General features: G+C 42.4%; 1 protein-coding gene across 5 annotated transcripts in view; it reads left to right on the top strand.

The window, feature by feature from the left end:
- ARHGAP24 (Rho GTPase activating protein 24) overlaps positions 1 to 23,294 on the top strand; it is a 505,935-nt gene that overhangs the window by 454,537 nt on the left and 28,104 nt on the right. For all 5 annotated transcript variants that reach the window (XM_060247095.1, XM_060247094.1, XM_060247097.1 and 2 more), the window contains one exon: positions 15,034 to 15,241. In XM_060247095.1, the coding sequence (XP_060103078.1) occupies positions 15,034 to 15,241 (208 nt within the window). The remainder of the gene's footprint in view (positions 1 to 15,033; positions 15,242 to 23,294) is intronic.

Below are 23,294 nucleotides of genomic sequence, written 5' to 3'. Positions count from 1 at the left end.
TTAGAAAGCATTACTAGCCTATTTACAGAAACTGAGTCACAGGATTTTTCACTTGATTTTGGGGTTGTGCCTGTACGCTATGAGGAAAGGCCCGGAAGGAATTTTTGCTCAAAGGTGGTTCTCAGCAGCCTTAGTTATATTACAGTGTAACGCCTTGTCCTTGTTTACCAGAGTTTACCAGATACCAGTATGTTTCTGCAGTGAGCCAGACCATAGTGCCCTTCATAATGGAAGGGGGGAAGACTACCCTTTGACACTGGAGCTCTTTCCAGAGAACCTCCACATTCAGAAGCAGTAAACCTCTGAATCCCAGAGCCAAGAGGCAACGTCAGGGGAAGGCCTCAGCCTCTATGCCCTGTTTGTTGGCCCTTCAGAGGATCTGATTGGCCGCTCTGTGAGACAGGGTGCTGGACTAGACGAACCATTGGCTCTTCTATGTTTTTTGAGATCATTGCCATTACGAAGACTATGTGTTTCTCTTATACCCCATGTGTACCACTCTCAATCCATAAAACCTTTTCACTGTGTAGATGCTAAAACTTGAAGGATTCATTGACTCTTTCCATGTCATTTTAATTAGTAAAGATACACTGTGTGTATGCCACATAGGACCACAGCATGGCTCAGGGGATTCTGGAACATACTTGAAAGGGCGTATTTAGGTAACTCAAGGCCCGTGACAGACCTGTTGGGCTTCACTGTTGCCTCACCTGAACTGAGACTCTGACCAGAGTATTTTTACAGTTGCTGGTGCAAGAGAAGATTGGTAGTTTTAGCCAAGTTGTCTTTCACAGGACTTGACTATTGTTATAAATCAATGGTGCGGTCTCATTTGGAGTACTGTGTGCAGTTCTGGTCGCCACACCTCAAAAAGGATATTATAGCATTGGAGAAAGTCCAGAAAAGGGCAACTAGAATGATTAAAGGGCTGGAACACTTTTCCTAAGAAGAAAGGTTGAAACGCTTGGGACTCTTTAGCTTGGAGAAACGTCGACTGTGGGGTGACATGATAGAGGTTTACAAGATAATGCATGGGATGGAGAAAGTAGAGAAAGAAGTACTTTTCTCCCTTTCTCACAATACAAAAACTCGTGGGCATTCAATGAAATTGCTGAGCAGACAGGTTAAAACGGATAAAAGGAAGTACTTCTTCACCCAAAGGGTGATTAACATGTGGAATTCACTGCCACAGGAGGTGGTGGCGGCCACAAGCATAGCCACCTTCAAGAGGGGTTTAGATAAAAATATGGAGCAGAGGTCCATCGGTGGCTATTAGCCACTGTGTGTGTGTGTGTGTGTGTGTGTATAAAATTTTTTGCCACTGTGTGACACAGAATGTTGGACTGGATGGGCCATTGGCCTGATCTAACATGGCTTCTCTTATGTTCTTATTGGTTTATTTTTCCAAAGGGGAATCCTGATGAGGCTTCAGAAGTTCTTGGATGGAAACTTTTGCTTTTCCCCATATGCGCTATAGTTTTCAAAGCAAATCCCCAACTGTATTTCCAAATGAAGACATCTAAAACCTGTTCTGTGCATTGCAGCTGAAAAATTAATTACTTGCACTTTTAAACCCTCAAGTCAGGCTTAATTGTTGATTTGTGTAATTTCCCATAAGCTTTATAGTCAGCTTCATCAGTATTGGATCCAAACGTCAATGGAAATACAGGTGTACAAAAATGTATATATATTTGTATAACTTCTACTGTGGGAAATGTTCCAGTTAATAAATAACCACCCAATGTTTTCCTTGTTAATCATATGGCTCTGCTTCTTAGATCTCCTAAATGACCTTGAGTCTTGTTGATGGATTTAAGAGGAGAAAATCTCCAGAAAATAAAGAACTCCAGTCCTGCTACATAACTGCACTATGCACCTGGTCCTTCCATTCTATTAAACATAAACTAAAGGCAGGCATCCTGAAAATGCTTCATTTTAGGATTTTGAATTTTAGAAAATAATCTGGATTTGATACGTATGCATGAAAGATTCTGTTGTGTATAGGATCCATTCAGAACACCAAGTTCTACAAGCCTCTTATCTCATGGCGATTCCAGATCCACATAATGGGGGGGGGGGGGGCAGAACTGCTGTCTCAATCCATCCAATTTCTACTCATTTTTAATTCCAGGTTTTCTTTTCAATGCAAGTTTACTTGCTACTGCTTCTGACTTTCTTTGGCCATAGTCCAGAAACCCACTGGCATATGGTGTTAGCGGTCCCATTGTCAACTACAGGTAGGTCAGGGTCTACGTACACTGATACTCAGGTAATGCACAAGGAAACTAACCTCTTGTGCTGTAAAGACCATTATACAGCCAATCCAGCCATATTGATCCTTGCCTTTGTAACTGTGGCTAGATTACTGCAACACAGTTTACATGGGACTGCCCTTGAAGATAACCTAGGCACTTCAGTTGGTTCAGAATAAAGGTAGTAATCTGCTGACCGGAGCTCTTAGTTGTGATCCTGTCAGACCCATTTTGAAACAACATCATTGGCTACTTTGTCTTTTTTGCTTTTAATCTAAGGAGCTGGTTCCTTAACACTCTTCATAACCAGGGACCCAGGTAGTTAAAGATACCCTTTTTCTGGTGAACCTGTGATTATTTCATTCTCATAGTGGTCACTTAGCCCAAATCTATTAGAATGGCTACAGCCTGATCAAAAGCTTTTTTGTCTGTGGCATCATCCCTCCAGAACAGCTTTCCAGAGGAATTTAGGAGGTTGTCAACTTGGCTTTTTTCGTGGGGGGGAGGGATTCAAAGGGATTTTGGAGGCTGAAATTCTGAGCCAATGATTCCACTGGGTTGGATTTGAATAGGTGTTTGCCTAGTTGTTGGGACACATTACTTGTAAGTAGGGGCCATTTTGTAGAAAAAGAGGTACCAGAGCAGCACAACTCATTTGCATATGCCACACACCCCTGGCATCGCTGGAAGGTGTACTCAATTCTATCAGCTCAATTCTATCTACTTTAAAATGCTTTGTTGAATTAGAATAGTCATAATAAAACCATAATAATTGTCCCATCATGCTTTTTAAATTACTTTTTCCTATGTGGCCAAAGTGTTATGATGGAGATTTCCATCTGTCTGCTTTATATGTTTTGACTATTTTCCCTTTTTTCGTGGAGGGAAATATTAGAAAGTTTGTCAGCTCTTAGAGTTTAGTGAAATTCTCACAGGGGGGTTGAACAGTGGAGCCCAGAAGCAAGTATTTGGGGGGTGGAGGCTAGAAAGAAAGAGCACCATGAAATTTAGAGGTTCTGGAGCTCCACTCTGGCGAGCTCCTGCCCAAAATGAGGGCTGCCTTAAAGCACTTTGTACCTCTTGTGAATGGAAGGAAAAGTGAGGCATAAAAATTGCATAAAATAAATGAAGTAGGTGTGACCCAAACAGAAATAAGTCATTCCATTCTGGATAATCCTGATGTACCTAATACTTTGATTGCATTCATGTAAATGCAATGTAATTATCTTGGTGCCACTTGAAGACATTTATGCAAACAGTCATTCAGAGAGACACATTAGCCAGGTTATTGGATGGAGTCTGCATAGGATGGTCTTGAACAATGATGGTGGAGGATGGTCATGTGTTCCAGCATTTAACTGCTTGAAACCCTTCCACATAAATGAATCTTCCTAGCTATGTCATAATGATAATCGGGGGGGGGGGGGAGGGGATGAAAGAAACAGGTGTTTTGTTTTACAGTAGGAGCTTATTTGTCCTTTTTTTGTGAACAAAATTTTTATTTTGCAATATATTGAAAAGAATTCTACTATCAAAATCTAAATATAGTCCATCAATACATTACACAATTTCTTACCCCTCCCACCCTCCAAATTGTGACCTCCGCCGGTATACAAAACAAATTAAAAACCTTTTAAAAGTAAAAATTCACATATATAGAATCTTAACTAAAAGTTATTATTCACTTAACTTTATTTAACTCCAATATAACTACTATTCTTATTCTTTTACTCATTACTTACTTCTTAATCCTCAGTATTACAGATTTAATCAGATAACCATAATCTATTCTTATTTGCACTTTTAAAAATTCAATTATTACTTGTTAAACATTGAACATATATTTCATAATCCTTAAATCATCACTAAAATTATTCAAATCTTAATCTTATCTTAACTCACATAAACTTACTATATAAACTCAGCTACTTATATTTTGCTACTAAAACAGTACTCAGTAATCACAGTCCTTTTGGACTTCCGGGGTTGGAAAATGCCGAGCTGAATTGCTTCTCAGAAGGGGAGCAGGCTGGGGCTTCTGTTCGGGGTAGTGGAGGGCAATGTAATGCCTACTGCCTACTTTTCTCAGTCAGAGATCCGTCCTAATATGCACAGGAAACTCTGAGGAGGGAGTTGGCTAAAAGGGAGTCCCGGGGGGGGGGGCTCCTTTGAGGCTTTGAGGGGTCTCCCCTCAAAAGCTTTGACATAAGCTTGACAGGATCCTAACCTTCTTTGAGACTGCTAAACATCTAAATCTATACAAGACCGGTGTTGGATCTGGATAACTGTAGAAAAAAGGTATTGATGACTATCTTCATTCCGGGACTATTTAAAATTAAACAAAATAAAATCAGAAGGTGGGAAATAGAGATTCAGAAAGCTTGGAAGAAGAGGGGGAGAAGGGGCGAAATTTGAACTTTGTAAATTTAAAGGACAGTGCTAAAAAGTGGAAAGGAATTTATTGTTTTGTCTACTTGCAGTTTTGGTGAAAAAGCCCCATCATCACAGATTTGCAGCTCTCACACTCAACACAGGAAATACGTCAAACATCGCAAGATCTTTTTACCAGTGAAAACGGGATTTGGTGGCAAGAAAAGCAGGATGGAAAAGGGAAATCATTGAAGCAGCTAGCCTACTCTAGGGCTATTATGTCATAGAAAAACATTGGCGGCCATTGTTAGAAGGTCAAAATTTAAACAAAGTTTTTAAAGTGTTCGGGACATTAAAAATTGGTGAAGCTGACAGAGGTGACAATTATAAGGTAAATACTATTGGACATTATCGCTGATAATTATTTTAGAAGCCTTTTGAAGGAAAATTTTTTTAAAGGGAAGCAGAAAGTCGCAACCGCCGTTTTGGAAGAAATAAAAACTTTAAAAATTAATATCTGGGCCCAGGAGGCTCTGAGGATGGCGAAATTAGGCTTATTGAAAAGGGCAAGCCTTACTCTATCAAACCTGATAGTTTAAATTTATTGTGGAGAGGTCAAAATTTTTGGTGTTTTTTTTAAATGTCAGAGCATAAGTTAACCCGTGCAAGGACTGCCTCAATGGAGAAAATGCAAGAGCAATTAGAAGCAATGGAAGCCAGGATGATGAAAGGGGTGAGAGACATGATAACGGCTTCTAAAAAAGAAATTAGAAAAGACATTGAAGAGCTAAGGAAAGAAATAGAAGATCTCAGAAATGAGACTGTGGTAACATCAAAGAAAGTGCAAGAGGTGGAAGAGAGAGTGAAAGTACATGATTCCACCTTGTTAAAAATGCAAGAAAAGGTGGCAGTTCATGACTGCAAATTGATGGAAACCCAGATACGCCTGAGAGGAGTACCTGAGGATGAAGAGACTGATTTGAAAGGATATATAATAAGAATAATTGCAGAATTTTTGGAGGAAGATCCTGAAGGAACTAGAAGTACGTATGACTATATGTATAGAGTGAACTCACTATATACCAAGAAAAATAATCTTACCAAGAGATGTGGTTATAAGATATATGACAAAAGAAATGGTGGGAAAAATTTGAATAAAAATTTTGAAAAGACATTGATAGTGGGAGGCAGCAGAGTAATAATCATGAAAGAATTGCCAAGACAAATGATAAATGACAGAAAAGCATATAAAAAATTGACAGAAAAATTACGTGACAATGAAATGAGGTATAGATGGATAATACCTGAAGGCCTGAGCTTTGAGCTGCTAGGAAAAAGGATTGCAATTACAAGCACACAGGAACTGCGTAGGTTTTATGAAGAACATAAAGAATTTGCACCATGATGGATTACAAATTATTATCTTGGAATGTAACTGGACTAAATTAACCACACAAAAAAAGGCAACATTTCACTGGATTAAAAAGCAAAATTGTAATATAGTTTGTTTACAAGAAGTGCATATCAACCAAAAGGTTTACAAATTTTTATGGAATAAACAACTGGGACTAGAATTTTATTCATTGGCTGAACAGAAGAAAAGGGGAGTGATTTTCTATATTAAACAAAAATTGGAGCTGAAATTAGTGTTTAAAGATAAAGATGGAAGATTTGTAGCGATAGAAATAATATTAAATGCAAAAAAAAAGTTGTTATTGGGACTGTATGCACCAAATGGTGCAAAGGATGCTTTTTTAAAAGACATTATACAACAATTTGATGAACTGACTTATGACCAAGTTTTGATAATGGGGGACTTTAATGGAACAATTAAGAACACACTAGATAGGTCTGGGGGTAAAAAAAAAAATAATAAGGAAGGAAAATTGCCAGAGTCTTTTTTTGAATTGGTCAAACAAGAAAATTTGGAGGATATATGGAGGAAATTTAATCCTGAAATGCGGGACTATACCTTTTTTTCAGCAAGACATAGAACCTTTTCCAGAATTGACATGTTGTGGGGCACTAAAGACTTAGACCTTATAACAAATAAAATAGAGATTTTACCTAAAATTGGGGCTGACCATAATCCAATAATGTGGATTACAAAATTGTCTAAGTTGAGAAGATGGAGATTGAATGAGGATTTACTAAAGAATAAAGAAATAGTGACATCTCTACTAAATGAAACTAAAGCTTTCTTCCAAATAAACGATAAAGAGGATATAGAATTTCAGACGGTCTGGGATGCTTATAAAGCAGTAATGAGAGGAATATTGATTACATTGAATAACAAAGATAAGAGGGCAAAAGAAAAACAGATGTTGGACATTAAAAATGAAATAAAGAAAAAAGAAGGGGAACAGAAAAAGGCCAGAGAAAAAGAAAATTATAAGGGAGATTACAATATTACAAACGCAAATGAGACATTTGTTAAATAAAGAACTGGAATGAAATCTAAAAAGATTGCAGCAGAAATCTTTCGAGGGAGAAAATAAACCTGGGAAATATTTGGCCTGGCAACTGAAGAAAAAGAGAAATAAAGTAAAATTATTAATAAAATTGTGGTGGATGGAAGAGAGGTGGTAGATCAAGAAGGAATAAAAAGAGAATTCTTTAAGTATTATGCCAAGTTATTTAAAGGTGTTAAAATAAGGAAAGAAAAGATGGATGAGTACTTACAAAAGATAAAAATAGCACCCTTAGCAGAAAATATGCGAAAAGTTTTGAACGATCCAATTGAAAAAATAAAAATTGAAGCAGCAATTAATGCAATGGAAAATGGAAAAGCACCTGGGCCAGATGGATATATAGCTACATTTTTTTAAACCCTCAAAGAGGAGTTAATCCCTAAACTTCAGAAACTGATGAATATGATAAGAACAAAAGGGAAAATACCAAATACGCGGAAGGAAGCTGTTATTTCGTCGATTCCAAAGGAAGATAGAGATGTTACGAACGTAAAAAATTATAGACCAATTTCATTATTAGTTAATGACTATAAAATATATACAAGAATCTTGGCAGAACGGTTTAAACAATATTTGATAAATTTTATAAAGGAAGATCAAGCGGGGTTTCTTCCCAAAAGGCAAATAAGAGACAATATCAGAACTGTTGTAAATATTGTAGAATATTATGAAAGACATCCAGAAAAGGAAGTAGCATTATGCTTTGCAGATGCAGAGAAAGCATTTGACAATTTAAATTGGGATTTTATGTTTGCAGTAATGGAGAAAATGGAGCTGGGAGAAAGCTTTATAAGAATGATAAAAGCAATATATACTGAACAACGTGCAAGGTTATGTATAAATGCTGATCTTACAGAAAACATGATAATTAGTAAAGGTACAAGACAAGGTTGTCCACTTTCTCCACTGTTGTTTATAATGACTCTTGAAATATTACTGATGCAAATTCAAGAAGATAAAGAAATAGAAGGATTAAAAGTAAAAGGATTTACTTACAAATACAGAGCATTTGCAGATGATATAATGTTTATAAATGAAAACCCCATACAAGTCACACCTTTGTTGTTAGCCAAAATACAAGAATATGGGAAGTTGGTGGGACTTGGTATTAATAAAGAAAAATCAAAACTTCTATGTAAAAATATGCAAATAAATAAGCAACAAGAATTGCAAAGACTAATGGGCTGTGAAGTTACCTCCAAGGTAAAATATTTGGGTGTGGAGATAACAATGAAGAATATTGATTTGTTCAAAATAATTATGAGAAGCTATGGCGTAAAATGGATGAAGATATGTTAAAGTGGAATAAACTTAATTTGTCACTGTTGGGTAGAATAGCTGCAATTAAAATGAATATTCTACCAAGAATAATGTATTTGTTTCAAACTATTCCGATTGTGAAAGAAAATAAACAATAATAGATGACAAAGAAAAATTTCAGAATTTGTGTGGACGGGGAAGAAACCAAGAATTAAAATGAAAATTTTAACAGATGCAAAAGAGAGAGGCGGATTTCAATTACCAGACTTAAAATTATATCATGAAGCAGTTTGCTTAGTATGGACAAAAGATGGATAATGTTGTTAAACAAAAAACTCTTAGCATTGGAAGGTCATGGAAATAAATTTGGCTGGCATGCTTATATGTATTATGGGGGGGGGGGAGATAGATGGCTTTTTCTCTCACCATTATATAAGAAAGAGCTTGCTAAATACGTGGATGAAATATAAGAAATATGGAGATGAGAGAAAACCGTTACGGATAGTGCCAGCCGAAGTGATAAAAATAACAGCTGAGACAGGTGAAGAAAAGTGGTTGGCATATAATCAACTATTAAAAATACAAAGTGGCAAAATAGAATTGAAAACTGCTGAAGAGTTGAATAATAAATATGATTGGTTTCAAATGCAACAAATAAAGAGCTTGGTGGAGAATGACATTAAAACTGAAGGAATAAGAAAAGAGCAAACAGAAATGGAAAAAGTTCTGCTTGGAGACAATGAAAAATTAATTTCAAAATTACATAAATTACTTTTTAAATGGTCTACGGAAGATGAAGTAGTGAAATCTCAAATGACTAAGTGGGCAATTAATGTAAATAAAGAAATACAGATGGAAACTTGGGAATATTTGTGGAAGAACTTTATGAAGCTTTTGACGTGTCATAGTATTAAAGAGAACTGTTTTAAAATGATGTATAGATGGTATATGACTCCTAAGAAATTGGCAAAGATGAATAATATGCCAGACAGATGTTGGAAATGTAAAAAACATGAAGGTTCTTTCTACTATATGTGGTGGACTTGTGAAAGAGCAAAAAAGTATTGGCAGATGATTCAACAAGAAATTTCTAGGATCTTGGGATATGAATTTAAGAAAGTTGCAGAGACTTTTCTTTTGGGATTACAAATGGAAAAATTTCCAAAAGAAGATAGAACTATAATTTGGTACTTGCTTTCAGCTGCTAGGACATTATATGCGCAATTGTGGAAGCAAGGAAAAATGCCAGAGAAATGGGATTGGATTGTAAAAGTTGTGACATGGAGTGAAATGGACAAATTAACAAGAATTTTAAGGGACTCTGATTTAGAAGTTTTTAAGATGGAGTGGAAAAAGCTCAGAAGATATGTAGAAAAAGAGTGGAAAATAAAAGGACATTGGACAATTTTTGGTAATGGTTAAGTCTTAGAAAAAAGAATATTAATTTTTGTTTTTATTAGTTAAGGGTACCTTTAAACATTAGTACTTTAAGTAAATAACACTGGCGGGGGTCAAGTAACGGGGGGAGGGGTGGGTAGAAAGTAACATATGGGATAGATAAAAGAAGTTATTAATGATGCAAGAAATATAATTTGTTACCATATGTTACCAAATAAAATTGTTTTATTTGCGTGTCTTCTAGTTTGATCTTGGACTGCTTTGACCCACTCAGCTTGGAGGAAGTCGACAGAATCCTTGTCACAGCACGCCCAACGACTTGTGATCTGGACCCGTGCCCCTCCTGGCTAATTAGGGCTTGCCAGGAGGAGCTAAGATGCCCTATATGGGACATAATAAATAGATCTCTTTCAGAGGGTCTCTTTCCAACACCCCTGAAAGAGGCACTGGTCTGCCCTCTCCTGAAAAAGGCTACATCAGACCCGGCCGAATTGGCTCATTACCGGCCGGTCTCAAATTCGCCCTTTTTGGGCAAAAATATAGAAGAAGAAGAAGATATTGGATTTATATCCCGCCCTCCACTCCAAAGAGTCTCAGAGCGGCTCACAATCTCCTTTATCTTCCTCCCCCACAGCAGACACCCTGTGAGGTGGGTGGGGCTGGAGAGGGCTCTCACAGCAGTTGCCCTTTCAAGGACAACCTCTGCCAGGGCTATGGCTGACCCAAGGCCATTCCAGCAGGTGCAAGTGGAGGAGTGGGGAATCAAACCCGGTTCTCCCAGATAAGAGTCCGCACACTTAACCACTACACCAAACTGGCTGTGGCGTTGCAGTTGCAGGACTTTCTGGATGACGCTTCCACCTTAGATCCATATCAGTCCGGCTTCCGCCCGGGCCATGGGATGGAGACAGTTCTGGTCGCACTCATGGATGACCTCCGGCGACATCTGGATCGAGGCGGCTCGGCAGTATTGCTGTTGTTAGACCTGTCGGCGGCGTTCGACATGGTCGACCACCGGCTGCTGATCCGTCGCCTCGCCGATGCAGGAATTCAGGGGCTAGCCTTACAGTGGCTCTCCTCCTTCCTTGAAGATCGGGGACAAAGGGTGGCGATTGGAGGAGAGCTGTCCCAGAGACACCCACTTAACTGTGGGGTGCCTCAGGGGGCAGTTCTCTCCCCGATGTTATTTAACATCTACATGCGCCCCCTTGCCCAGATTGCCCGGACGTATGGGCTGGGCTGCCACCGGTATGCTGATGACACCCAGCTTTATCTATTGATGGACGGCCGGACTGACGATGTCCCTATAAATCTGGACCGGGCGTTGCAAGCCGTGGCGGATTGGCTCAGGCAGAGTGGGCTAATGCTGAATCCAGCGAAGACTGAGGTCCTTTGCGTAGGTCGCGGCGGGCCAGGAGGGGAGATCTCCCTACCAACCTTTGACGGTGCGTCACTGATTCCAGTGCGCAGGGTCAAGAGTTTGGGAGTGCTACTGGAGCCTTCCTTGACAATGGAGGCCCAGATAGCTGCCACTGCTAAATCCGCCTTCTTCCATCTTAGGAGGGCGAGGCAGTTGGCCCCCTTCCTGGAACGTAGAGACCTGGCAACTGTGATCCACGCAACGGTCACCTTGAGGCTAGACTACTGTAATGCCCTCTACATGGGGCTGCCCTTATACCGAACGCGGAAACTGCAGCTAGTGCAGAATGCGGCGGCCAGGCTGTTATTGGGACTACCTCGGTGGGAACATGTGCAGCCTAGGCTGCGGGACCTGCACTGGCTGCCGATTGTGTACCGAGTTCGCTATAAGGTGCTGGTTATTACCTTTAAAGCCCTATATGGTCAAGGACCTGCCTACCTTAGGGACCGCCTCTCCCCATATGTTCCTCAGAGAGCACTGAGATCCAGTTCACGAAATCTTTTAAAAGTCCCTGGACCAAGGGAGGTTAGATTGAAAACAACGAGGGAGCAAGCCTTCTCAACAATGGCTCCACAATGGTGGAATCAACTACCAGAAGAGGTGCGAGCCCTGCGAGACCTAAATCAGTTTTGCAGGGCTTGCAAAACTGCCCTCTTTAAGCTCACATTAAGATGAAACCCAGGAAATGACATCTAGCCATCTTATACATAGTCTGAACTGTAGCACCGGAACTTATAATTTATAATGGTCTAACTGTCTATTTAATTTTAACTTAATTTATGAATGCAATTTTATCTATTTTAATTGTTTAATTGTTCTGTAGTAATATTGTATTTTATTGTAATCATGGTGTATACCGTGTCGTGTTAGCCGCCCTGAGCCTGCCTTTGACAGGGGAGGGCGGGATATAAAAATAAATTTATTATTATTATTATTATTATTATTATTATTATTATTATTATTATTATTATTGTTGTTGTTGTTGTTGTTGTTGTTGTTGTTGTTGTTGTTGTTGTTGTTGTTGTTATTTAACCCGAGTAGTCACAATCCTTTTTCTCTTTTAGAGTTCAGTTAATATTATGAAAAACCACTAAATGTCTCTTCACCTTCCATTGCATCTCCACATAGCTGATTTGTCCTTGATTCCTTGCCAGAGAGATAAAAGGAAGGAAAAAATATAATACAGTGCCAGCAAAGCCAGTTGCTAATAGAAACATGGTTGGTTGGGGAGAGAAAAGCTCCTTTCTCTGAGGGATAAACAAAACTGCGTAATCAAAGTAATGTTGAGTTTGTGATCTTCATTTATCCCATATAGATCCCTCCTTTTGTGTTGGGATTCACAGTGGCATATATAGGATCCCCAGGAGGTCTCCTATCTAAGGACCAACGGCACAAATATGCTTAGTTTCAGCAAGCTGGCTCTCATCCAATCACACCTTCATACCTAGATAGATGGTACCAGATCTTTTTTTTTTCTGGAAAAAGAGGTGCTAGAACTCTCAAGAGGGAACTGAAGGAGAAACACATGGATACCCCTTGTGAACATTTAAACATATGTTTTTTTTAGAATTTTGTTTCCATGAAGAGATTCTGGAACTTTGTTTCCACCATGTTCCCCCAGGGAAAAAGTCCTGGGTGGTACCAGTGTTTATGCAGTTCGTAGTCACACACCTCAGATTATTTAGTCCCAAAATGGAGCTATGGCTCAGTAGTACAGTATCAGTTTTGCATGCAGAAGGTCCCAAATTCAATCCCTGGCCTCTCCATGAAAAGGATCAGGTCATTAGTGATGTGAAAGACCTCTGTCTGAGACCCTAGAGAACTACTGCAGGTCTGAATGGGCAATACTGACTTTGAAGAACCAATGGTTTGATTCAGTATAAGGCTGCTAAATGTGCTCAAAATTAAAAAAAAATGCCTTTAAAAATGAAATAATGTTGGAGGGAGTGAAATTTGTTATGAATTGGTTATGATCACTTGTTTTCAATTTAAACTTTTCTGAGGATGAGAAATACCTTCTTGTTTTCCCTGAGAGCCAGTGTGGTGTAGTGTTTAAGAGCACTGGACTCTAATGTGAAGAACTGAGTTTGATTCCCCGCTCCTCTTTCACATGAAGCCAGCTGGGTGACCTTGGGCCAGTCACAGTTCTCTCAAAACTCTCTCAGCCCCACCTACCTCACAAGGTGCCTGTTGTGGGGAGAAGAAGGGAAGGAGATTGTGAGCTACTCTGAGACTCCTTAGGGTTCTGAAAAACAGGGTAATAAAAGCCAACTCTTCTTCTTGATTTTCAGCAATTCCCCTTGAAAACTGTGAGCAGTTTTATTCCTTCAGGGTTTCCTTGTGGGAGTCCAAGGATAGGAAAGTATCCCACAAAACAGCACAGAGAAATGTGCTTATTTTTTCAACCAAGACTTCTATTCCCCTCCACCCCTAAAGGCAAATTGGATTGCCAAAAGCAAAACCTGTCAAAGTTCAGCCCAGCCCTAAATATGCTACCAAAAGTTTTAGACTATCATCCTACATCCATATTGGAGCTAGAAATCTTACCTACCCTATGGCTATTATGATGAGATCTGATGCTTCCCAATGAACCAACTCTGCAATTCCAAAGTTCATGTAAAGATTATAAAGACCTCTGTAGTGCTTGCTGACAGATAGAAAAAATCCATTCTGTCAGCAAATAACATGAAGGATTACCTACATCCAGTCTGGTGTAGAATGGAAAGTCATTTTTATAAACACATTTTTCATGTAAACATGTGCGTTTAAACAGCAACTGTGGTGGAACAGGAAACCTTTCATGTCAAAAGATTCCCTTTACGTTGCATTAAATAAACTTCCTCCATAAATTCTAGTTGTTGTCCACTGGTTCTCCCTGTCTCATAAAAGAGGGCTGTAAAGAGAACATGCATAAAATCATGTTGAGAAATGGAGATTTCTAATATTTATAAAAATGTTCCATAGTACCATCCTGGGCAGAGGTGTACCATTCTAAGCAATTGCATTCAGTGGTCTTGAAAAGGGTGCAGTTCTGCCTAGGATGGCATTGCTGGTTTGCAGCTGAAAACTGAGGGGGGGGGGATTACAAGCTGGAGAAAATATTCAGATTTGACATTGCCATTTAAACTGTCCTAGAGGGGAACATGATCTCTTGTAACACAAAGTTCAAATAATGCCATTAACTCTGTGCTCAAACTATGGATAGTCTTATAAGTGCAGAAGAAACTGTGTGGACCTCATGGCTTGGTAAGTGAGCTTGTGATTTGCATTGAGAAGGTCATATTTCAAACTCTGGCATCTCCAGTTAAAGGATCAGTTGATCCCTTCTCTGTCTTAGACCTTGGAGAGTCGTGGCAGACTAACCAATGGCCTGGCTCAGTATGAGTCAACTTCAGGGCATTTTTTTATAGCAGGAACTCTTTTGAATATTAGACCACACCCTCCTGATGTAGCCAGTCCTCTTGGAGCTTACAGTAGGCCCTGTACTAAGACCCCTGTAAGCTCTTGGAGGATTGGCTACATCAGTGTGTGTGTGGCCTAATATGCAAAAGAGAGTTCCTGCTACAAAAAAGTCTTGGTTTGGACTCTCAAATGCTTGTAACCACGGAAGTCTTGTTGGTTTCTAAGGTGCTACGGGACTTGAATCTAGTTATTGTTATTAATCTTACGTTGCTGACATTCCATATCCTGGGAAGTGGCGGAGGGGGGGGAGGAATTGCAGCCTTAAAAAAAAAATGAGAGGAGAGAACAAAGAGAGGAACTAATTCTCAACATGCAAGATGCCATCACAAATGTGTGTTTTTATAGGCAGAGATTTCTTTCCCGCAGCCTACCTATGCCTCTTCCTTGTTGTTGCACGCAGGTATCTTTGGGCAGAAGCTGGAAGACACCGTCCGATATGAGAAGAGGTATGGAAACCACTTGGCTCCCATGCTGGTGGAACAGTGCGTGGATTTTATTCGGCTGCGTGGGCTGAAGGAGGAAGGGCTGTTCCGATTGCCCGGTCAGGCTAACCTTGTGAAAGAACTGCAGGATGCTTTTGATTGCGGGGAGAAGCCATTGTTTGACAGGTAAGGTGGGGAAAGTATCTCCTTCCAGACTCTTGACATTCCCCAGGACAGGCAGAACCATTCTCTTAAAGGCCCATGGAGTACGTCAAGGGACCATGCTGTGAAATAGATGGAGTCATCAGCCGGGGAGAGTTCCAGTCCCTGCTGAGCCACGAACAAGTTGCCCCAGGATAATAGCCTCCAAATTAATTTTATCCTCAGGTGGACAGCCAGTTAATAGAACACCAGTGTACTGTGGTTAGCAGGTCTCTGCAGATGCTGACATTTCAGATGGTGAAAACCAAACAGGCTGAAACACTGGGAACTTCTCAGCTGATCCTCCTTATCCAGAAGGTTCTGTCATAAACATTACCAGTTCTGCGTGGAATCTAAGCATGCTATTCTGATAATGTCTGAAATGTACCTCTGTGATACATTCCATGTTGTTAAGCACAACCTGAATCATCTTGAATGTTATATTTTATAACTTCATCCTCCTCCTCCTCTCTCTCTCTCCCCCCCCTCTCTGTTTGTCTCACTCTCAATTCAGTTGTGAGGAGGGTCTGTGGCTCAGTGATAGAGCATCTGTTTGACAAACTGGAAGTGCCATTTTCAGTCATCTGTATAGCTAGTTAAAAGGATCTAGTTGTAGGTGTTGTGGAAGACCCCAGCCTAAGATCGTGAAGAGCCACTGCCAATCTGAGAAGACGGTGCTGATGCTGACAGACAATGGTCTGATTCAGTATGGTTCAGTATCAGGTTCATGGGTGTGTTCAGTGCAGACACTGTAAATCAGAAGAGCCCTGCTGGATCAGACCCATAGTCCATCTAGTCCAGCATCCTGTCTCACAAAGTGGCCAACTGGTTCCTCTGAATGGCCAACAACAGGCCTTCTCCTGATTTTGCCCCTGGGCTCTGGGATTCAGAGCTTACTGCCTCTGAATGTGGAGGTTCCATGGTTTAATTAAACTATATGTGCTTAGTGTGATGGTAAGTAATAGGGTTGCCAAGTCCAATTCAAGAAATATCTGGGGACTTTGGGGGTGGAGCCAGGAGACTTTGGGGGTAGAGCCAGGAGACATTGGGGGTGGAGCCGGGAACAAGGGTGTGACAAGCATAATTGAACTCCAAGGGAGTTCTGGCCATCACATTTAAAGGGACAGCACACCTTTTTAAATGTCTTCCTTCCATAGGAAATAATGAAGGATAGGGGCACCTTCTTTTGGGACTCATAGAATTGGACCCCCCTGGTCCAATCATTTTGAAACTTGGGGGGTACTTTGGGGAGAGGCACTAGATACTATACGTAAAATGTGGTGCCTCTACCTCAAAAAACAGCTCCCCCAGAGCCCCCGAAACGTCCAGATCAATTCCCCATTATAACCTATGAGAATCGATCTCCACATAGGGAATAATGAAGTGCTCAGCAGATGTTTCCCTCCCCCCCCCCCCGTTTCTGGAGACTCTGAAGCGACGAATTGGCCTCTCTACTCACGAGTTGCTGCCAACTTCTTCAAAGTAACACAGGCACACCATCCCAAGAGGAAGCCTTTCAATCAGAGACTGAAGCCTCCAGAGCCGCCCTGAGCCCGCCTCTGGCGGGGGAGGGTGGGATATAAAAATAAATTTACTTTACTTACTTACTTTACTTTACAGAGGTGGAAAGGCACATGGTCCTCTGGGGGTGGGGCTTCCCCTGCTGGGGGCGGGAAGGAGCCTGGGAAAGTGGAAGAACCCCCGCTGGGACCTGGGGATTGGCAAGTCTAGTAAGTAACTACGTTTGGATAGGGTCAGAAGGGAGGAGCTTAGCCTTAACTACAGTCTATATGCAGATGTCCTTGTTTAACTGTGGTTTATTCTTTAGTGACTCCCTCTCAGGCTACAGAAAGAAGGCAAAAAAAGAAACGCAGGATTTGTTGAGGCAAACACAGGATCTGTTGAGCTGATTTCTGGTCTCACAAACCAACCATCATTAAAATAAATAGTGAGATTTCTGAACTCAGCCTCTTTGCCTCTCTTCTTCCTCATTGCAAATCCTGTGGCCCAGCTGGTCTCTTTGCTTTGTGATGATCTAGAATGAGGAAAGAAAGCCATGAACAATGGCATTTTAAACTTGAGATGGAAAGGTTGCCGTCGTCACTAAAAAAACATGCCCTAATTTTCATCCGACTACTCAGGTTGCTAGGTCCTTCCTGGCCACCAGTGGGGGATAGAGAAGTAGAGTGGCCAGATCCAAGGTGGGAAACTTCTGGAGGTTAAGGGGTGGAGCCTGGGGAGGTCAGGAACCTCAGTGAGGTGCAGTGCCATAGAGCCCAGCCTTCAAAGCATCCATTCTCTACAGGGGAACTGATCTCTTTAGTTTGGAGATGAGCTGTAATTCCAGAGGATCCCTGGTCCCACCTGGAAGCTGCCATGGCATCTCTGTACTCAAGGACCGTTGCATTCCATGTTCCATGAGAGCCAGTTTGGTGTAGTGGTTAAGTGTGGACTCTAATCTGGGAGAACCGGGTTTGATTCCCCACTCCTCCACTTACAGCGGCTGGAATGGCCTTGAGTCAGCCATAGCTCTTGCAGGAGTTGTCCTTGAAGGGGCAGCTGCTGTGAGAGCCCTCTCAGCCCCACCGATCTCACAGGGTGTCAGTTGTGGAGGGAGCAGATAGAGGAGAATGTAAGCCACTCTGAGTCTCTGATTCAGAGAGAAGGGCGGGGTATAAATCTGCAGTCGTCTTCTTCTACTTCTATTCCGCAGGGGGAGGAACATGTGTGGAAAGCCCTTTGTTATAAGATCTTGCCCATTCATTGAATGGCATTCGATCGATGCTGCCTGCCTGTTTTGCCTCTGCAGTATACTGAGCAGAGAGCCTGCTGTGAGGGATGGTTCCTCTGCGCTTCCATGTTTATGTAGCTAAGGAACATTCCTGCTAGCCTCAGCAACTATATTTCCTGCCATTCAGCAAAGGCACTTCGGCAAGATGGGCCCCTGCAGATTAGCCATAGTTCCTTTAGTGTAGCACTGGAGCTTCTGTGTTCCACTTCTTTCTCGTTGATAAACTTGATGGTGCCCTGGGAGTGTGGAATTTTCCAACTCTGTTATGATGTGGGGAAAATAATCATTTAAAATAAACAGTGCTGCTCCTTGCAGGCTAGTAGCAAGGTTTCACAACTGGAATTGATATAATAGGTTACTTAATGGCATGCAGGATTTAAATTTGGATTGTTATCTGCATTTCTTGATATCCCGGCGATATCTTGTGTGGCTTTTTCATTTGCTTTATTTTCTTCGCGTTTGTGCAGTGAGACATTCTCAGGCATATAGTAATGGCGTTTTGCTTATGTATTTGAAGATTAGTATTGTTTCCACCCTGCTTTGTGATAGCTTGTTGTTATGAGCAGTACACTAAAAAAATTGTCTTGCCTACATCCTGGCCTTTGTAGGTTTGCAGCATTAGAAAAATAGTGATGTCCCTTGTCTTGTACAACTTAAAGCCGCTAAAGGTAGCCAGTGCCTATCCCAGTCTTTTATAAGGAGAGGGGCTGTGGCTCAGTGGGAGAGCCTCTGCATTGCACACGGAAGGTCCCAGGTTCAATCCCCTTTAAAGCCAGTTAAAAAGGACTAGGCCACGGGTGTCGAACTTGTTTGTTTCAAGGGCCAGATTTTACCCAAATGGGACTTTGTGGGCCAACCCATGCTTGTCATAAAATCTCTGCCAGGTAGCAGAGATATAAACTTTATAAAGGATACAGGAAAACACAAAGATATTTTTTTAACTTAAAACACAAACATGCTTAAAAGTCTTGTGATTTTTTAATGGAAGGTTGGGGGATTTGACAATGCAATTTTTAAAATAAAACATGAAGAAAAAGCACAAGGATCACAGAAGAAACTAAAAATATAAAATGCTCTAAATCTAGGAAAACATGAAATGGCTGGGCTTTGCAAGCTTCTCCCCCCCCCCTCCCTCGGTCTACTCAGATTAACAATGGTTTTCCAATGTAATATCCATCCCCTTTTGGCTGTGGGTTCCCAGGGTAGGCACCAGTTATCAAGTCCATTCAGCAAAGACAAGCTGGCTCAAAGCATCAACCCTTTATTCACAAGGAGCTTCAACTGGCCGTAAATGCTGCAAAAAGTGAAAGTGCCTTAGTTCCACTCCATTGAAATACACTGCAGTACAAAGTTGCAAGGAAAACACGGAATGGATTTCCCATTAAGATCTCTTGGTGCAGAGACCTTAATGGAAAATCCATTTTTTTTCCCTTTCAGCTCTGCAAGCCCAGAAGCCAGCAAATACAAGGCAGAAAAAACTGGGGATGTTGTTGGCAGCCCCTGAGCTTAAAAGGGTGAGGACAGGATGGGGAGGGTGGGAGGAAACAGCCCCGCAAGCCTAATTAATGCCCTGGTTGGGCTGGGAGCTTGATAGCCCTGGACTAGGCAGTAAGTGATGTGGAGGAGATCCTGGAGAGTCTCTGCCATTCTGAAAAGAATACTGACTTTGATAGACCAATGTTCCAATTCAGTGTAAGGCAGCTTCATGTGTGTTGTCCATCTGTGAACCCTCATACTTTACATGAAGATAAATGCAGGGCCAGCTCACCCACTAGGCAAACTAGACGGTTGCCTGGGGCTCTGGGAGCGGGGGGGACCTCCTGGTGCCCCAGGCAAGCGCCTAGTTGCCTGCCTCCTCCAGCTGCCCACTGCCACCACCTGCCACCTCCTTTCCCTTCCCTTCCCATCCCTTCGTCTCCCTCCCCCTGGTGCAATCCCCCCTTAGCGTGATCACAGTGCAGTGTGCCTGGGCCCTGCCGGCCGCGACGTGCATCTTATCTTCCGAAGGACACACAGGGGGGAGGTGAAGGGAAGGGGAGGAGGGGGCGGCCAGTGTCACGGCTTGGCATGGCGCCCTCGGGGTGTGACAGAGCACAGTGCTGTGCTGCAGTGCTTGCGGGAGCAGCAGGGGGGGCACCTGCCTGGGGTGCCATGCACCCTTGGGCCAGCGCTGGATAAATGTAGAATGTTCAGGCTTATATACAACAGCTAAGCTCAGTACCGCTTTTCAGAAACACTGCTGACAAGTGGCCAGATTTGCCCTCTCAAAGCCAACCAAAACAAGTGGACTTGCAGAGCTGCCGAAGAACCTCTGGTGTGGCCCCTGTATTAGCAAAGCTTTGCTGCACTCCCAGTGCAATGTGGAATGAACCACAGGAGGGCAGCAACTACACCACAGAAGTAATTAGACTTTTGATGCATCTTTAAGAAAAGTTGATTGTCCAGGTGCCTAGCAAGTGGACGCAGGTAATGCTTCTGTGAGTGCCGCTGTCCGAATTGGGTGGTGCACACCGAAGAACAAAGAAGGGAGTTGGTAGCTTAGTGATTAGATCCTGCTTCCATAGTTGGTGTGATGGAACTTTGGGGCTGGTAGAACGAGGTTTTGCCATCTGCTCAGGGAAGATTTGCATACACGGCAAGCTACTGTCGTAATGAATGAGTGCTGTTTGTTTACAGTGACATTTTCCCCAGCTACAGATGTAAACAGGAAAACAAAGAATTGGATTTCATTGATGCATACAAAAAGGAAATAGGCAGTGATTTTTAAACAATTGCTTCAGAGGAGTCTATTGTGTTTTAAGGAGCAGCTGGGAGCCTAGGAACAATTGCAGGGGTGGAGGACTGTTTGGAAATCCTCCTCCCCTCCTCCCCCCAAAATAACCCTTTCTGGATGTTCTAACGCAGTGGCACTCACTCTGCCAACAGCCAAGAGCCACATTTGAAATTATTTTCAACTGAAAGAGCCATGATTTCCTTCTGCCTCTAATTGGAGTCCTGCACTTTAGAGAGGCTCAGCTTATTATTATTTTTTGTTTAGTGGCAGCTGTTTCAAGGTGGGAACCATGTGCCATCCACAAGACCCACCAGGCAAGGGCCTTCCCCCCTTTCCTGAAACGTGGGGCAGGTGCCGCGTTGAAGAACAGTCATCCGAAGAAGCCACCAGTGGCTCCCAAACCCCACTGAGTGAGCATCACTGCTTTAGGCTCTTGGGGACTTATGAAGACTGATTGCCCCCCTTTTTTTGCTGTCTACTCACTCTCAGCTGCTGTCATCATTTCATAGTCCTGGAACATACTCAGGCCGCTTGAGTTTGTGGGGGGAGGGGGGTTGTCTTTGCTTAATTGACACAGTAAGCCAATAAGTTGACTATGAGTGGCCAGTTTGGTGTAGTGGTTAAGTGTGCAGACTCTAATCTGGGAGAACCGGGTTTGATTCCCCACTCCTTAACTTGCAGCTGCTGGAATGGCCTTGAGTCAGCCATAGCTATTGCAGGAGTTGTCCTTGAAAGGGCAGCTGCTGTGAGAGCCTTCTCAGCCCCACCCACCTCACAGGGTGTCTTTGTGGGGAGAAGATATGGGAGATTGTAAACCGCTCTCAGTCTGATTCAGAGAGAAGGGCGGGGTATAAATCTGCAGTTGTTGTCATCGTCGTCGTCTTCTTCTTCATCATCATCTCTGCAGGGCCCCTCTGTGTTGCTTTCATTATCCATACAGGAGACCACTCAGCTGATTATGAGACACAATGGATTTTCTGTTCTTCATATAAATAGCTGTGGTTTTAAAACATATTCCCAAGTTATCGTTGCAGTGTGGGAAAAATGAAAAGAATGACATTATATCATCCATCCTCGAAGAAGCTTATCTGGAGTAATCCTATAGACAGTAGTGAAATTGCATTGGAAGCTGACTGAGGTCTTTGGCAATGGTCTCCAGAGGATTTTTCATAATAGCTTCTGCACATGTAACACAACTGCTGGCTTGTTAAATTCCTAATAATACAGTTTAGCAGGCTGCTTTCTGGCAAGTGTCGTAAGCAGCTTGTCATGCGTGGTGTGCTTTTGTTGTTGTGGGGAAAAGCTCAACAAAGCTTGGTTTAAATTGGTGGCCTCAAGCAAAACATTTACCTCTGCAAGCATTCCACAGGGCTGTCATCTCACTTAAATGCTTTTGTAACATGACAGTGCTATGTACATGGGCCAGCACATACAAGAAGAATTCCCAAAGCTTATAGAGTCTAAATCGTCTGCTGACAACTGGCAAGTATTTTTCCCATGGCTAGTGCAACATTTGCTCCTGCCTGGATAGCCAAGGCTAGCTTGGTCTGATCAGATCCTGGAAGCTAAGCGGAGTCAGCCCTGGTTAGTACTTGGATGGGAGACCAGCAAGGAAGTCCAGGGTTGCTGCACAAAGGCAGGCAGCCTGTCGGTCACTTCCGGGTTCCTGTCCTGCATCTCGACCTGTGTTATTAGTGACAGGCTGCTTCGGCGTGCCGCTGCGCCGGCCCCCTGGGTCCCACAACGATGGGACCGATGCCACAGGGACGGGCTCGAAACACTCTATAACCCCTCAAAAGAACAGCAGTCTAGCTCGCTTCCCCCGAGCCCTGCCGCCATAAGCCTCAAGGGGGCTCATTTTGCGGCATCTCCCGGTGGGAGGGTGGCACCCGCACGGGACACATATCAAATGAAAGAGGGGGCGCAGGGCTATCAGAAACAGCCGGCAGAGGGAGTCGGGAGACCACCCCACTGGGGGATCCACACCCCGAAAGTGATGAAGGTGGCGCAGATAGAGCCAACAGAGCAAACAGGACAAAATAAATAGGCTGCATTATGCAGCACAGTCTCACTGGAATCTCACTGGAATCTGACTGGCTTCTCAGCATGGAACCCGTTCTCTCTAGTCTTCTCACTTTGAAAAAAGTAAAAAAAGAGTTTTATTTAACTTTATTTCCCCCTTTCCCTCTCTATAAATAATCTTGGTGTTTCCGGCGGTGATATTTGGGGGATTTTTGGGGACGTCACAGGAAGTGCTGTGAAGTCACTTCCTGCTTCCGACAGGTGGCGCGGGGGAAATGATGTCACAGGAAGTGATGCCACTTCCTGTTTCCGGCAGGTGGCGCGGGGGGAAATGATGTCACAGGAAGTGATGTCACTTCCTGTTTTCTGCGGTGGCATGACATCACCGGAAGTGATGTCACCGGAAGTGACGTCACTTCCTGTTTCCCCCTCAAGGTGTCTCTGGCTGGCCT

The sequence above is a fragment of the Heteronotia binoei genome, chromosome 9, assembly GCF_032191835.1.
Source record: "Heteronotia binoei isolate CCM8104 ecotype False Entrance Well chromosome 9, APGP_CSIRO_Hbin_v1, whole genome shotgun sequence".
NCBI lineage: Eukaryota > Metazoa > Chordata > Lepidosauria > Squamata > Gekkonidae > Heteronotia > Heteronotia binoei.
This window is presented reverse-complemented; position numbering and strand designations above follow the sequence as displayed.